This window comes from Endocarpon pusillum (assembly GCF_000464535.1).
Source record: "Endocarpon pusillum Z07020 unplaced genomic scaffold scaffold1533, whole genome shotgun sequence".
Lineage (NCBI taxonomy): Eukaryota > Fungi > Ascomycota > Eurotiomycetes > Verrucariales > Verrucariaceae > Endocarpon > Endocarpon pusillum.
In genome coordinates this window covers 184,341-200,995 of record NW_006916030.1, presented here as the reverse complement: position 1 = coordinate 200,995, position 16,655 = coordinate 184,341, and the positions used below count along the sequence as shown (strand labels likewise).

Sequence of the window (16,655 nt, the reverse complement as noted above, 5' to 3'; positions counted from 1 at the left end):
AAATATCTCCCCGAGTCACGACATACACCCTTGCCTCAAGAGCTACACTTACCCGCAACTCGACTCGACAACACCATATTACTGTTCCCCGCTGGAAGCAAGAAATGATCAGATCATACTTAGGCAATCTATCAAGGGCGCGGCGGAAATTCACAACTTCTTCAACCCAAAGGCACGGACACATAGATCCGCCTAAACCAGGCGAGGAGTTAGTCTACCGCTGCTCGTGAACTATCTACAGCACTGATGGTCCTGCCTCCACAGACTTCACGTCACCTTCATCGACAAAGACGGTGACAAGCATACGTTTGAGGTCGCGAAAGGTGACAACCTTCTCGACATTGCTCAGGCCAACGATATTGAGATGGAAGGTTTGAGGTGGCTGTCACTGTGTCTCGACTGACTTGGCTGACCGGAGTATAATCTAGGCGCTTGCGGTGGATCTTGCGCCTGCTCGACTTGTCATGTGATCGTGCAGGACCCAGACTTATACGATAAACTCGAGGAGCCAGATGATGATGAGAATGATATGTTGGATCTTGCTTTCGGTCTGACGGAGACATCTCGATTGGGATGCCAGGTGAAGATGTCGCCGGAGATCGATGGGATAGTGGTGAAACTTCCAAGCATGACGAGAAATATGCAAGCAAGCGACTTCGAGAAGAAGTGATCTTGACAGATACGATATCCGCCACCAACATCACATCGGATACATAGCGTACATCAAGCTGTGTTCGCGTACCCGTAGGACCATTTTCAGGTCATTTGCCACGGACGTTCTTCTCGCTCAGACGTGATGTCCAGCAATCTATATTCAATGATCTCCTGTCCTTATGAAATTATCTGTCACCTCGATTCATCGATGGGTTTAGTTTTCGAATCACCATTTATCAGAGCCAAGAATCCCTGCTTGCTCATCTCGTTTATCTTTTCCTCTCTGTTTGCGTATCCAACCGTGCCGTTTTTGCGGGCCTCTCTGGCAGCTTCTTCGGCTTTAACTTGTGCAGCACGAACTGCATTGAATAGCTTGACCACCCCTCTTTGCGCGATCTTCCGTAGCTTCTTCTCCTCCTCTCCAACTTCTCCTGCCATTCCCGATTGGAGCCCTAAGACATCTTTCACCCTGCCACGCTCCAATTCCTCTTGTCGATCTGCACAGATCTTCGCCTTTGCCCGCCGTTCTAATTTTTCGTTGGCGATTGCATTGCTGATATCCGCAGCTTCTCGACTTCGGGATAGTACAGGATCCTTTCGAGCACTTTGCGATAGCTTGGTTGAGAGAATTTTAGATATGGATGTTGAGAATGCATTGGGATCATTCCGCTTGCTCGTAGGCCTTTTCTCTTCTCCAGGTCGAACGGCTTCGTCTCCCTCTTCGTCAGAACTCAACGAGGAGGCATCATCTTCCGAATCACTACTTCCTCCTGTGATTGATGTGTCTGTGCTATTGCCCTGCTTGTCGGTTGGGACACTCTCTTTCCTTGCATTATCGTCTGACTCCACCAGGTCGATGGGTGCAAATTCATCGCCTGACGCTTCATCAGCATCCTCAGATGAGCTATGGTATTCCTTCTGTTTGCGAACGCGCTTCTTCGGTCGTTCTGTCCTTCCACGCATAGCGTCTTCTATTTTTCGTTTTTGAGAAGGCAGAGGTGCCATTGCAGCATGGGAAGATTGCTACAGTTAAAGGCTCTGATCAAATCTCATAGCACTTGAGGCAGTATGTACATTTGCCTCGAGGAAATTTATGGAGTAATATTCTGTCCGCATTTAGTGCCAAGCAACGTGCACAGCTAGAGCGAATTAGCGCCCGTTGGTGTTGCGCTAAGTTCTAGCGACGGATCGGCCGTCTCCCATCACACTTCCTTTTACTTGTCATTTCAATCCCCTGTCCTTATAACACTTACACCATTATCCATCAATGCAATAGCAAGAACACTTACATCTGACGTGCAATAATGCATTAATACGACGATAAATAATAGCTGAGTAACAGGTGTTGGTGCCTTTCTTCGTCACGGACCATACTCATCGGATCGTCTTGCTTCCCATGTGAGGATATACGAAGGAGTCTGAGCACGCAGACCGCAATTCGGGTCCGCGCGTGCTTGGACCCAGTTCCCAAATCTCAGAAGACCACACGTCTCTTTCGAGATCTGAGTTCCTCTCCTTAAACATCGGGAAATCATGGAGCAATCCAACTGGTCAACAACCCTACCCGAAATGTTACGCAATGGCAATCATCCTACACAAGTGTCGAAGTAGAATCTGTGAGGCCTGAGACGGCCTCTCGCAGGAGCTGAATACTCGTCAACTCGAATCTTATCATACTTTCAATGTCGACTGAATGTCGCAGTGGGTCGCGAGGTAAGTCGCAGATGGCTGCGAAGGACGAAGATTGACTCCCTTTGGCGGTATTTGAACCGGAGGTCTCATTGATCTTTTCGACCTCAGCGCGTACTCTGCAGAGACTAGCATCGTTGTACCGGTATGCATCAAATGTCCCGCTTGCTGCGATGGCTTGGCGAGCTCGCTGGGATCCAGCCGAAGAATGATTTGCGAGTCGCCTTGCTTGACGGCATGACCTTGGTGTGAGAGGGGCTGGAACACGACAGCCCGTACAATACTCCACTAATATCTTTTATAGAATTCTTTCTAATGTTAAAGTCTAACTATTGTTACTGTGTTGAATACTAGCATGGGTCATTTCCAGACTGTTTACCAAATTTTCTTCTTGAGGGGTGGTCATACTGACGAGATTAATTGACATCTTTGAAGGAATACAAGCGGCTCTGCGTCGTCGATCTATTGTGAATGATGAACTGTTGGACGTTATGGTACTGAAAAAGTCTGCGCCAAGAAGTATCTGGGTACCTTATACTAAGTATGAATGACTCCAAGCGCTAATTTCAACTACTGTCGATGGAGTGGATAAGTACGGGAACATAATTCTTGCATTTCCCTTCCTCCACCCCTCACTATTTCTATCTTTCTTCCCAAGCATACCTATCAACATTTCACATCATAACACAAGATCTCTCAGCACCGAAGAAGTCCTAGCCGTTCGATCGCATATTCAGTCTGACCATAATTCTTAACAACCGACCAATTATCCTTCATTAGCCATGCAATCCAGCAACATGGATACAAAGATCAAAGCTCGTCTCCTCATCATCTCTGACACACATGGTATGGACTTCAGTCCTGCGGATAAGCCACTCCAACAGGCAGACGTCGCCATCCATTGCGGCGATCTGACGGACGGCTCCAAGCTTGAAGAGTTCCGGACAGCCGTTCAACTACTTAAAGACATCAATGCACCCTTTAAGTTAGCCATTGCGGGCAATCACGATTTCACCATGGATATTCCCACGTATGAGAAGAAGGTGGTAGAAGCAGTGCCACCAGTAGATCCAGAGCTCGTAGTGAAAGAGTACGGTGCTGTAGGAGAAGCAAGGCGGTTGTTTGAAGAAGCGAAGCACGCAGGTATAGCGTTCCTCAACGAAGGGACTCACTACTTCACACTCGAAAATGGGGCGCTGCTAACGGTCTATGCCAGTCCATATACACCTGCATTAGGCACATGGGGGTTTCAGTACCATCCAGAACGAGGACACGACTTCTCCGTTGGGAGAGGAGTCGACATCGTCATCACTCATGGTCCACCAAAGGGCATCATGGATTACACTTACGGGCGAGAAAGGGCGGGATGCCCATACCTTTTCGCAGCTGTTGCCCGAGCCAGACCACGGGTACACTGCTTCGGCCATATCCACGAAGGTTGGGGTGCAAGACTGGTTACCTGGCGAGATGTCTATGGCGGGCAACCGACGCATTTCACAGCTATTGACAACGAGAGGTCCCTTGTGGTAGAAAAGCTTGCACACCTAGAGCCATCCAGATTCGACACCCAGGCGGACGCGGAACAGAGATTGAAGAAACTGGAACGTTACAGTCAGGACAGATGCTGTGCGACCAGCCATTGCCTCGCAGATGAAAATCCTCTCGAACATGGCAAGCAGACGCTGTTCGTCAATGCGGCTATATCCGGCAGTGGGTACCTAGTGCAAAGGCCGTGGCTAGTTGATGTCGAGCTACCGAGAGCTTGCTAGAATGGCAAGTGAGGGAGGGAAGGAATTTGAAGGATGGGAGTATGGGTAGAGCTGTGGTCTTGGGATGGTGGCCATGCAGTTAGCTCTTAGAATAAGAGCATTTGGAAATCAAACATGACTAGAAGGACTAGGAAATTTGAATGAGATACTCCCGCCTTATGCTTTCCTACCACCACAACGGCAGGCATATTGAATCATGACCTAGAGTATTTACCGTAGCAAGCGCCTCGCACAAAGCTGCCCTTTTAGAGAAGATAGCAGAGATAAAAGGAGTAAACTTCAAGTAAGCAATAGCGTTGATGCTATGGACCATGCCAATTGATGTATACTCTGTAGCTTGGCGTATTTCAGGAAACTTATCTTGACCACATTGGTCCATTGGTCGGTCATCCAGATTGACAGCTGTCATTAGCACCTCTGAAGATCCGCATCTCGATTCCTCTTTACTCCTCGACACGTTTTTCTTGGTGACGGATGACATCAAGGTCCCTATGCAGCCCTTTCTTGTAAGCATTTGCGTTGGCTTGGGCAATCAGATTAACGGTTCGCCATCAAGGTATATCGGACCAACAAGCAGGAACATCCAGATAGACAAACCCAGGGTAGGGTCTCGTCGAGTGATGGACACAAGGAAAGTAGAGTTAGATAGGAGAATATAAGATTGAAGGGCGCATAGTAATAATGTGCCGACGGGCCTCATCCAACACTTTCATTCCGTATGGCGCACCGTGCCTCCAAATGTCACGGGATCAAAGGTCATGGTGATTTGAGGTAGATGACTTCCACAGACCTCGCCTAGTGGCCGGTGGATGTGGAGATAAGGGGTGAGCTGGAGATAAAGAGCGGCTGGAGGGCTTGAAATGCCAAGCTTTAAACATCCACCGCCACCACTGCAGGTGGACCACAGTAGTCAGTAGTAACGAGAAGACGTTGAGGATCAAGTCCACTTCGGCGAAATGCGTCTTCCACTGGGGTCCTGACTGAACAATCGTAAGAAAACGGAGGGTCTCGCAGACAGAGTCTACACAAGTCGGTCATCATGGTCCTTTCGGACCTTGGACGGCGCATCAATGCGGCCGTGACTGACCTTACAAGATCGCAGAATCTTGATGAGAAGGTAACATGAGTGGGCCCTACTTCGTAATGCCCTCGCTCACCAGCTCTGTGATAGGCGTTCGAGTCTATGCTTAAAGAACTCTGCAATGCACTGGTGTCTGCCGATGTCAATATTCGCCTCGTACAACAACTTCGAAAATCCATCAAAGCCAAAGTTGACTTCAAGAACCTCCCCCCGACCACCAACGCAAACAGCAAGAAGCGATTAATACAGCAAGCTGTCTTCGACCACCTCGTCGACCTCGTCGACCCACATGCGGAACCATACAAGCCTAAAAAGGGCAGATCGAATGTCATCATGTTCGTTGGACTGCAGGGTGCTGGAAAGACAACCACATGTACAAAGCTTGCTCGACATTACGCCCAGCGAGGCTTCAAAGCCTGTCTGGTCTGTGCCGATACCTTCCGGGCTGGCGCATACGATCAACTCAAACAGAATGCCACCAAAGCCAAAATACCCTACTACGGCTCTCTTACTCAAACCGATCCTTCAATCGTGGCCGCCGAGGGTGTCGCCCGCTTCAAAAAGGAGAAGTTCGAAATCATAATTGTTGACACGTCCGGCCGGCACAGACAGGAAGCCGACCTCTTCGCCGAAATGGAACAAGTCCAATCAGCCATCAAGCCTGACCAAACAATCATGGTCCTCGACGGCACCATCGGCCAAGCCGCCGAATCGCAATCCTCAGCCTTCAAATCCACCGCCAACTTCGGCGCCATCATCATCACCAAAACCGATGGCGGCGCCGCAGGAGGCGGGGCCATCTCCGCCGTCGCTGCAACCCACACGCCCATCATTTTCCTTGGCACGGGCGAACACATGCTGGACCTCGAACGCTTCGCCCCGAAACCCTTCATCTCGAAACTCCTCGGCTACGGCGACATGAGCGGTCTGATCGAACACGTCCAAGCGGTGACCAAGGACAACGCCTCGGCGAAAGAAACCTACAAGCACATCAGCGAAGGCATCTTCACCCTCCGCGACCTGAAAAGCCAAATCACCAACGTCATGAAGATGGGACCGCTATCCAAAGTGGCCGGCATGATCCCGGGCATGTCCAACATGATGGCCGGAATGGACGACGAAGACGGCTCGACCAAGATGAAGCGCATGATCTACATCTTCGACTCGATGACAGAGAAGGAGCTCGATTCCGACGGCAAGATGCTTATCCAGCAGCCCAGCCGCATGACGCGGATCGCGCATGGCTCGGGCACCAGTGTCCGCGAAGTCAAGGATCTGCTCACCCAAGCCAAGATGATGGCCGGCTTCGCCAAGAACATGGGCGGCCAGAAGAAGAACATGCAGCGTGCCGAGGCCATGATGAAGGGCGGCAACAAACAGCAGCAGATGGCGGCGATGCAGAAGAGGATGGCGAGCATGGGCGGCCAGGCTCCCGGGGCGGGCGGCAGGGGTGGGATGCCCGATATGGGCAAGATGATGCAGATGCTGCAGGGGATGGGCGGCGGTGCTGGTGCTGCGGGCAGCAGTGCAGGCGGAATGCCCGATCTGGCCGGAATGGATATGAATGCCCTGATGCAGCAGATGGGCGGCATGATGGGCACCGGGAGAGGCAGAGGCAGATGATCCATCACTTAGAGTATTTCTGCTTCCCGCTTCTTGCTTCCCGCTTCGCCTTCTCCCACTGCCACCGCTCTTCTACACCCACAATTACGAGTTCCCCCAAGCGGGAAGTGTGCCGCATACTCCAGTGCAGGCGTCGGAATGGCGTGTCAAATCGTCCATTTATCAAATATATACACATACAGCACAAGACGCGAGCATGGTTGCTTGATGTATCACACTGCGCGCGCTTTACGAACCGGGATCATTGATGCGCGCGTAGTCTTACGGCGGATCTGGTGGCGCTACATCTGATCGCAGGAAAATTGATATGGAAACGGAGATGGAGTTGGAGTTGGACTGATGGATCGATCGAGGGAGGGAGGGAGGGCATATTCTGCCGCGGACACACTTTCGATTCCAACGCTGAATCAGATTGGGGATGGTGTTGGTGGTTGGTTTAGCTAGTGTCAGCCAGGAGTTTCCTTTCCATTCGAGAAGAGGGGGGCTCTCGAGCTGCAACGAAGTTTCACGGACTAGAACTGCTCTTACTACGTATGGAGATCGTGCTCCGGACACCCAAGATCCAATTCGAAAAGAAAAAGTGGGGGTATTATGAGTCCATCTTTCTCGCATCTCCTATCTCAGACTGCAGGGGGAAATCATAACCAAAGCCACCGATCCACGACTCAGCTCATAGCCAAAGGCTTTCCCCACTGCCCACCAGCAGCTCCTGCACTCCGCTTCCCAACGCCCCAGCACCGCCACCTCTACTGCTCTCCCAAAACTCTTCCGCAGGAGAAGTCAACACATACTCCCACTTCAGCTCCGCGTCAACATAGAGACTGTACCTCATCAAGCTCTTGGTCCTGTCCCCCTCCACCCCCTCAACGTGCACAACGCCCACCTTGCTATTCCCATCCGGCATGTATTTGATCGTCACATCCTCATCATCGACCTGTTTGAAGGTCCGGAAGGGCAGATAAAACATGGAGAGCGGACCCACGGAGAATTCGTGGGGTCCAGATTGCGACGTTGAGCGCAGGTTTGGAGGCACGGTCCTGCTTCTAGATGAGAGGAGGGCACCGGGGGCTAGTGATGGTGGGGGAGGGAGAAGATAGGGCTGTGGATGTGGGAAGCGGATGGCGCCGAATTCGTGGCGGTCGCCGCTCAGTATGACGACGCGGACCCCGAGTTTGCGCTCGGCGTAGTGCATTGCCGATAAGACGGTGGCGCGTTCGGCGGGGAAGCCGGCCCAGGTGTCGAGGGTGCCGAAGCGCCAGTTTTTAGTGAAAGGGACGGAGGTGGTGAGGATTTTCCAATGGATGTGCGATGGTTCGGAGGTGCGAAGGTAGGTGAGGAGGGTTTGGAGTTGGGTGGCGCCGAGGATAGTGGTGTTGGGATTTAAAGGGTCGAGCGGGTCGGGGGTGGTGCGGTAGGTGCGCGTGTCGAGCATGAAGAAGGAGGCTGGGCCGTTGGTGAATTGGAAATAGGTTATGTTGGGATTGGCAGGTAGGAGGTAAGGTGGTGTGGGTGGGTTTACGCTGACGTGGTAGTGGTAAAAGGGGTCACTGGCCGAGGGATATGGTGGAGTTGTGTTTCCGTTGGACCAGTCGTTAGCGATTTCGTGGTCATCGAGCGTGTGGAGCCAGGGGAGAAGTTTAAGGTGAGGTAGAGCCCACGAGGGTGAGGCGTAGACGCGGCGATATTCGGCGCGGTAGTGAGAGACAGTAGAGGAGAGACGGAGAGGGACGTCTACATATATGAAATCACCCAGGAAAAGCATGAATTGAGCTGGGGAAGGGATGGAGGCCAGGATGTCTGACAGGTGTTTGAAGCCAGGGATTTCCAGGGCATGGTTGAGAGGATTGTAGGGGAAGTTGGCCTTGATACAAGAAGACGTGACGAACGTGAGGGATGTTGCAGCTGAGGTCCCTGGAGCAGGTGCGGTGGTGAAATTGCCAGTCAGATCGTTAGACAAAGCATAATCATATGTCGTCGCTGACTGTAGCCCAGTGAAGGTAACAGGATAGGTGTAATCGGTTTCTTCGTCCAGGTAGTAGATCTTATCAGCTGTTATCCAGAAACTCGAATCCTCGGGTTTGTAGTAAGCGTAAATGGGGAGCTGCTTGCTGTCTGGTTCCCTGAGCAGCACCTTCGCTGACGTGGTGTCCACAAACCCGACACGCGAGAAGCGAAGATTCTCAGCCGAATGTAGAGTAGGCGCTCGGAAGACAAGATCAAGGGCGAAGAGAGTAAGCAGAGCATTTATTGCAATCGTGGCATAGCTCCACGCTTTCAACCGAGGATGCGGAAGACCGCTGAGAAGGATGCTGCGGATGGTAGAGGTCTTGGGCTCTTCGTACACGGCCGGTGTTTCCAGCTCTGTACCCATGGTGCCATGGACCAGCTCATCGTGCTTTCGGTGGGCATCTACCACCACTCTAGGAACGCTCTTTCTCAACGCGACGAAGATGTACTCGTGGTTGAGGACAATGCTGGCGATGTAAATGGCAAAAGCAGTGAGAATGAGGGGAGGGAAGTGATGACCTGGTATCTACAGCAGAAGGAGGTTAGCACATTCGAGCCTCATGAGGGGGGGGGGAAGAGAGGGAGGCTACCCAGCGCAAGAAGATGTACGCAGACAGTCTGAGAATGAATGAGCTGCCGATAGTCACGATATCTGACCTATCCCACATCTTGGCCTTCAGCCTGGCTTTGGTGATCAGCTCACTGCCAACTGCAGGGAGCATGCAAGCAGCTGTGACATTTTATCGTGTGCGACAATGTCAGCTTGCCAGAATATCACATTATGCTGATGTTTGTCTTGTTGTACGTTGGTATGCGCTGCGGACGACGATGACGTGCATTGGGCAGCAACCAGAAAGCTAGAGTGACAGGATCACTTAGAGCCCAAACGTACTACGGGGGAGGCATAAGTATTGTTAGTCTGGTGCTAGTAGCGGCTAGCTCTTCTTACTCCGTTGTGGTGCCGTGATTTGTTATTGCAAAGCTTGATTGAAGCATGACCATTCAAATGAGCTAAAATCTTACTCTTAGTCTAATATGGGCTTAGCTGTTTCCTATAAAGAACGTTTTGGAGTAAAGATACTAGCGGTGAACTAACAATAATTCATGGCCCCCTCGTAGTTAGTTACAAGTAGCTATGACAGTATAGCAAAGAGTATCATGTGACAGGGCTTGGCCAGCTATACCAAGCCTGTCATGTACCAGCGCCTAGATTCGGCTTAAATATTATATCTGTTACAGCACGTGAACACGCCAAGCACAGACAGGCACTACGGAGCTGCCTGGCGCTCTGCGAAGGAACTATGACAGACTTGGACAGGACTGGACCCTGAACTGCATACAAGGTCACACCTGGACAACGTAATGATCAGAGGTGATCAGGATGAGCACTCATGAGCAATGATCAGAGGTGATCAGGATGATCAACTCTGAGCACGAATCTTCCAGCCTATATAAGCACGCTCATTTCCCAGATAGTTTCATAGTCTTCATAGTCAACTCATGTCATCAGCTCTTACCTAGAAGTTGAAGACATCTCGTGATCTACTTGTACACCCCCTGTTCTACAACCCAAACCCTTTGGACCTCACTCCCAGTTAAGACTTGTCTTGACTTGTTGAGCCCTAACAATATCCTCTCTTACTTACGTAGTAAACTTAAGTACTACCTTGAATATAACGGTTATAAATAGGTATAAGGAGGCGTATCTCAAGATTTCATTTTATTAGGAAGAATCGTGATTATAACAAAAATACGAAAATAGCATTCAGACTCTTCTTCAAAGACTTTTTTAGCGACTAGCAGGGTATGACATTCTAGATAATGGTGCCTTTCAGCATCCCATTCTTTGCAACACATTCTCTTCATCCAGTAGCGGACAACTGAAAATGGCAGCAGTCGATAAATTCTCTTCATCGAATACCTGACGACTGGAAATGACAGCAGCCGAGAGTACCAGCGAGCGCCGATATCATCACACCTCCTCTGCTTACGTGCTTCCAAATGAGTGAGTTGCTGTCCCCCCATTCCAGGACGCCTTAGCTTGCAGAAAGGTTATAGTGCTATCGAACAGAATCGACTTGACGCCCAGGCGGTTGCCATTGTCGAAATGACTGGTGGAGTTCCCTGCCTGGCGCCTATCCGGTCCATGACGAATGTGACAAAGGCCGTCGATGTTGGCTGCGGTACTGGCGTTGCAACACTCCAGATCGCTGGCATCTTCCCTTCTGCTAAGGTCTACGGACTCGACATTTCACTCATTCCAGAGGCAGTGCGGAAGGTTGCACCGGCGAATATTGTCTGGGCTGTGGGAAACGTCTTAGATGTCGACCATGACAAGCCTGGTGATGATGTCATGAGTCGTGAGATTTTCACTTCTGGTGGGCTTGATTATATTTTCGGTCGTATGCTTTTCCTGGGGATCAACAATTGGTCGCGATATTTTTCCGCTGCCTAAGTACCACTCGTTGAAACCTGGTGGCATCATTGAGCACCAGGACTTGGACTGGGATTTTTTTCGTGTTGGGACATATGAATGTCTTAGTGATAAGTGGGAATGGCACCGTGCCGTCATTTCAGGGGCCGAGCAATCTGGTTTGTCAACACGCGCGGGCACTGATGCTGCACCAATCATGAAAGATGCTGGGTTGGAGATCATAAGCGTTCAAACATTTGAGTTTCCATTTGTGCCGTCGAGGAAGACGCCAAATAGTCAGACTATGAGCGAATATGTACAGGCTAAGCTAGTACCAAATTACCTAGAGCTGCTCCGAAAGATGCTGGGACCCCAGGGCATCACCGGCGATGAGCTGGAGAGATTGACTATGGGCAGTTTCCGTGACATCACCTCTGAGGAGGGTTTGCACCAAAAATATACTGTTACGATTGCAAGGAAGCCATAGACGAGGAATCTTTGTCAGAGTCCTCCAAATAGCCAGATAGCTTCGTCGAAATGGTTATTGTCCTCTCTGGCCAGTATGATCACAAAATTCCTTTGGCATCTGGTGAAAACTGTTGTTGCCCGAAATAAAAATAGAAGCAGTTAGATGACTATTTGATGAGGACATCGGAGAATGTGTCATTTCCCAGTCTCTCCAGACCTGATGGAAATAAACCGAAGATGATAGCACTCAACCCTCTAGTCTCTGTCTCACCATGGTATTCCTCTCGAGCCTATCAAGCTGGCTGGCAATGAAGGCTACTTCTCGAGATTGTCTGACTCTCGAAACCCATCTAATTACACCATTCGATAACAGTCACTAAAGACGAAACGTGGCAGGCTGCTCAACGGACGATTTGTCATGGCGAAACGGAGCCAAGAAGAAATGTTCTCATCGACAGACAGAGAACGGAGACCGATCGCCAGGTAAATATAGCTCAATGGCCAATCATTTTCATCAAGATGTTCAACCAAACTTGAATCGCCGAGCTTACGACACTTGGTCAGCTGTTTCTCAGTGCATATCTGATCTCCTCCTCGGGTCGTCCACTCAAATCCAGACTGTTGCTGTCCAGCTTAGTAAAGGCCAGGAACACAAACGCTCCCTACCATATCTGCAAACACTGAACTTGATGCTCATAACCACTGATCTTCTCGCAACAGCACTGGGAAGACAATGACCGGTATAATCTCAGCAGAGATGAGTGTACCCTGGGATCCACTATCTACGCACAAAGCCATGGATTTAATCCTACACAGCTTGGGAATACTGACATCAGAATCGGAGCTTTCATCCAAAATGAGCGACCGCTAAGTTCCTAGAAGGGAAGCCAGATTCGGGCAAATCGGTATGACGAGTCATTACAAATTATAATAAGCAAGACAAGGACGTCGCTAAGACACCCAGAAAGAGAGCGCAAAGAACGCGAACAAGCAACAGAAAGGAGAGAGCTTGTAACATGGATGACTAGAAACATCACCGCGGTAGATAGAAGGAATATTCAGGTGTTTAGAAGTGAGAAAGGGAAGACCATCATCCGTCATGCTCACATTATCTGTCTGACTCTGTCTGAGAGAAAATTCTGGAAGACAAAAGTTATAAGCTCTAAAGAAAGAACTAGGCAGACAAGAAATCTATAAATAAAAAGAGCGACTCTAAAGAGGCTTTTCGGCTGGCAGACCCTGATAGCCCAGGGAGAAAGGGCCAGGGTGAGGATCTTGTTTCTAAGATATTATCCAGGGCTTTGAGTATGGATTTGGATGTGTAGGTGTTCCCGGGATTGGCACAGGAGCTTAGTTGGTTGCGAGGACGGGAATCATCATCGTCGAGAGCGTGGAGGGTTGCCCAATATCGTTATCTGCACAGACGAAGGAGCTGGTGAAAAGACTGAGAAGGGCAGGTATTGGAAGGTTGGCCATGATTGCCATTTATGGAAGGTAGATTTATGATGGCTTGTGCGGAAAATTTTAAAGTACTTCAAATGGGAGCCCTGCAGGATAAGAGATAACAGGGTGAATATCTCTTGGACAAAGTAAGAGAAGAGCTTGGATTGAAAGAAGCAATCCCGGATGACGGAGCGCGCACACAATATATATAGATATAGAAGAGCCATGAACTCTTGAGGTCCTCGTGGAAGGTGCTCCGAGAGGTTTGGAGTTGTGGTTGTGCTCACAGTCATTTCATGTCAGACACAGTTTGCGAACACATTTTATCAAGGTCTTTATCCACTGTATTTGCTTCTTTAATCTCAGTAGGTACAATCAACCCACCTCGAATTACTACCGCAATAAGTGCCTCCCAGCTCAGTAATGATTCGTTACTGGAATACACAGATCGGTCAAGAGCAGCAATGCCCGAATGACCTACAGCGGTATTTGACCTTTGTGCAGGGTGGTTTCTTTCTACCATGCAATGATATTTTCCAATCCTTCGCAGTTTTATCAAGGCGGTTGGGGAGCAGGTTGATGGTGCCGAGGGCGTTGTTCCTTTTCTATTCGAAGACGGAGACACGGAGGTATGGCTCGTAGGTTATCACGCTAACAAGCGATGGGAAAAAGCGTATGGCAAGGGTACCCTGGACAGCGATTGCGCATTGGAAACGCAGTGAAACAATGCGAGGTCGGAAGAATAACTATTTTTGGAGAGCAGTAGAAGCTGCTTGCTGCGCTTGACGGGTAAATCTTCAAGCATCCGGAGTGTCGGAGATTGAAAACTGTATGGAGTATGGTGCATGGCAAAGCCCTATATCCCGAAGTAGTACACAGCACCCAAGCCCTGACTCCCCGTTTCAGCATATCATATCCGTCCCTTGATCGCTCCCATCTAGCTCACCCACATGAAGTACTAGTGACTTCAAGTTGGGGGGGGAGTGAGACTCGACCAGTTCCACAACCCCCAGCAACCACCACCACCACCACACCACCACCAAGATGACGGAACAAGCGCTCCAGGTAGAGAGAAACCCCCGGTACGATCCGTCGTGCATCATTTCAAACACAACGCTCACATTGCCGCTATTACCATATGAAAATGTTTGGAGCTGCACCGGCATCAAGAGAGACGAGACTCTGCGCACGTCAAGTCATGGATGGATCCATGTGAAGCTGGAACCCTATTTTGGTGAGACTGTTCACGGTAAGAGCGTCATGGTATAAGTACAGAGAGGCAAAGGGGCGCCGCGTGCCTCGGAGACTTGGGTGTTGATCTTAATCATTCCCTCGTACTCCGCGGTACAAATCAAGACCTAATCCTTCTGCTACCATCGCTTTAACTGCTAATATTTCAGGCTCATCGTGCTTCCACTCGGTTGTTCGATCTCGCCGAGCTGCTCAAATATGGCTGAATCTCGTCCGGCTCCGGGTGTGCAAAGGCAAAGTCCGGCGGCATCAGCAGATCCACGTTCAAATCTAACTAGAAATATATCGGCAGCATCATTAGACGCTGCAGTAGTCCCTGACTTAGCGAACCCCCTATTAAGGGTCCCCTCTCAAGCACAACGTGATCGGCAGGCTGTCAGGGAAGCGCATTCATCTCCTAGAAGAGGAGGCGATGCACATTCCGGCAACAGCGGTCCAAGACCTGGCGAGCAAAGTGGTCCTCAAGCTAGTGGAGGTGCTCGCTCGCAATCTGGTCGGGGTGCACAGCCTCAATCTGGCGAGGTAACAGCATCTCAAAGAGCAAAAGATCCGTATCGACATAGCCTTCTGGTAGACCGTCTGAAAAGCAAGGGCCACATCGCACAGGGAAAGCAGCTTCTCTCACGGGCCGATTCGCTGGTGAGGAAAGAGCCCAAAACCGCGTCTGACATGGATATGGCCAACGAGTTACGCAAACGGGGTGACTATCTATGCAAAGAAGGCACCGATAGTGCCTTAAGGCTCGAACAAGAATTCCTATCTTCTTACAGCCCGACCATGAAAGACTTCTACACCCCTGCCCAGGTTACATATTGCACTGCCATCAGAGACGTGTTGAGGGGAGAAGCCGATGCCGAAAAGCGCCTGGAAAGGTTCCGTGCACGTCTGCGGACTCTGTCGTCCGGTTCTACCGTCGAATCAGATGCCAACCTACGATGTGAATATGTCCAGGTCATCGACCAAGAACTGAGATTGATTGCAGGTACGCCTCAGAAGCCGACGACCGGCAATTCAGCTCGGAGGACCAATCCAGGAAGTGTGGTGGAAGACGCTGCCGCTGGGGTCAATGGCCCTTCCCAGGGAGCTGGCCGTGCGACTGCTGTCAACCAAAGTGGCAGCCCATCTAAGAAAAGGGACGCTCCAGATACGTCTGAAAGACCGGCTACAGATGCGATCAGAAGGAACACTTCCCAAGGCCTTCCTCCTGGACGGCCAAATGATGATGCATCCAGAATGAACACCACTCTAGGCATACCGGTTGGGGCTGCTACCCGGCTTACCGCTCATGCCCGTGGCGCTGGGGTTAGTGGTGCTGGAGCAGGCCCCGCTGGCTCCACTGGCCCAGACCCGTTCGCCAATCATCCCGGCTCCAGGCCATCCAATTCAGGTCGACCTATTGCCAGTCATTCTCTTGAACCCCGTCCCGCTGACGCTCATCCTGCTGGCACCCACGCTACCGGCTCCGGTCCTCCTGGAACTGGGTCTATACCGGGTCATGCTGCTCCGCCCACCGGTAGTGGAAATAGTGGTTCAGAAAGAGAGTGTAGAGCTGGTACTACCGGTGCTGGTCCGTCTGAAAGCAGTCGTTCCGATAGCAGCACTGGCGCAACCGGTCCTGCTCGACTCAGTCATTCCGGTGGTAGCTTTGGTACTCCGGGAAGTGCTCCCGGAAGCGTTCGTTTTAGCAACAGTGACTCCGATAGTATCGTTGCTGCTACTGGAAGCCCTCGCGGTATGGATCAATCAAGTAGCCATGGCGGTGGATCGGGGCGGCATCAGAAGGCCCATCATCCTATGCAAAAAGCTTACGCAGTGTGATCAGGGGAAGTGTGAGGTTGTGTGGAGTGGGCTGAATAGTTCTTCTTTGTACTTTTAGATATCTTCGTCTTCTCCTCCCTCCTTCTCCCCTTCTCCCTCTTGTTCATTGTCCTCAATCTCAGGCCCGATCCCTCTTCTATCACCAAGACCATGCCAACATCGCCAAAATACAAAATAAAAAAAATAGATGACCTACGGTGAACCCCCCTCCCCCTCTTCGCTAACAACACACCCAAACCAACCACCCCCATGTCCGTATACACCACACATCAGGCACCAGGGATCCGACCATGCACACCAAAGACCAGTGAACAATGAATGACTTCCTACAATACCCAAATCCAACAAGTCGAAACGGGACCGGCCAGTCACTCACTCGGGCACTACATTGACTGCGGAACTTGGCTCATCACTCCCTCCCTCGCTCACTCACTCTCCC

At 50.6% G+C, this 16,655-nt stretch overlaps 6 protein-coding genes across 6 annotated transcripts; 4 read left to right on the top strand and 2 right to left on the bottom strand.

Moving 5' to 3' along the window:
- Positions 1-846: 846 nt before the first annotated feature.
- EPUS_03854 (uncharacterized protein) lies at positions 847-1,659 on the bottom strand (the record flags this gene model as incomplete). The annotated part of the gene is made up of 1 exon (XM_007802160.1): positions 847-1,659. The coding sequence occupies one exon, from the start codon at positions 1,657-1,659 to the stop codon at positions 847-849; it is 813 nt and encodes a 270-aa protein (XP_007800351.1).
- Positions 1,660-3,140: 1,481 nt separating this feature from the next.
- EPUS_03853 (uncharacterized protein) lies at positions 3,141-4,112 on the top strand (the record flags this gene model as incomplete). The annotated part of the gene is made up of 1 exon (XM_007802159.1): positions 3,141-4,112. The coding sequence occupies one exon, from the start codon at positions 3,141-3,143 to the stop codon at positions 4,110-4,112; it is 972 nt and encodes a 323-aa protein (XP_007800350.1).
- A 1,039-nt stretch (positions 4,113-5,151) lies between these two features.
- EPUS_03852 (uncharacterized protein) lies at positions 5,152-6,816 on the top strand (the record flags this gene model as incomplete). The annotated part of the gene is made up of 2 exons (XM_007802158.1): positions 5,152-5,229; positions 5,284-6,816. 2 exons carry the CDS (start codon positions 5,152-5,154, stop codon positions 6,814-6,816), a joined length of 1,611 nt encoding a protein of 536 aa, XP_007800349.1.
- Positions 6,817-7,486: 670 nt separating this feature from the next.
- Positions 7,487-9,545, bottom strand: EPUS_03851 (uncharacterized protein; the record flags this gene model as incomplete). The annotated part of the gene is made up of 2 exons (XM_007802157.1): positions 7,487-9,349; positions 9,414-9,545. 2 exons carry the CDS (start codon positions 9,543-9,545, stop codon positions 7,487-7,489), a joined length of 1,995 nt encoding a protein of 664 aa, XP_007800348.1.
- Positions 9,546-10,757: 1,212 nt separating this feature from the next.
- Positions 10,758-11,723, top strand: EPUS_03850 (uncharacterized protein; the record flags this gene model as incomplete). Its single annotated transcript, XM_007802156.1, has 3 exons — positions 10,758-10,828; positions 10,882-11,225; positions 11,401-11,723. The coding sequence occupies 3 exons, from the start codon at positions 10,758-10,760 to the stop codon at positions 11,721-11,723; spliced, it is 738 nt and encodes a 245-aa protein (XP_007800347.1).
- A 2,873-nt stretch (positions 11,724-14,596) lies between these two features.
- On the top strand, positions 14,597-16,216 carry EPUS_03849 (uncharacterized protein; the record flags this gene model as incomplete). Its single annotated transcript, XM_007802155.1, has 1 exon — positions 14,597-16,216. One exon carries the CDS (start codon positions 14,597-14,599, stop codon positions 16,214-16,216), a length of 1,620 nt encoding a protein of 539 aa, XP_007800346.1.
- Between the last annotated feature and the right edge of the window lie 439 nt (positions 16,217-16,655).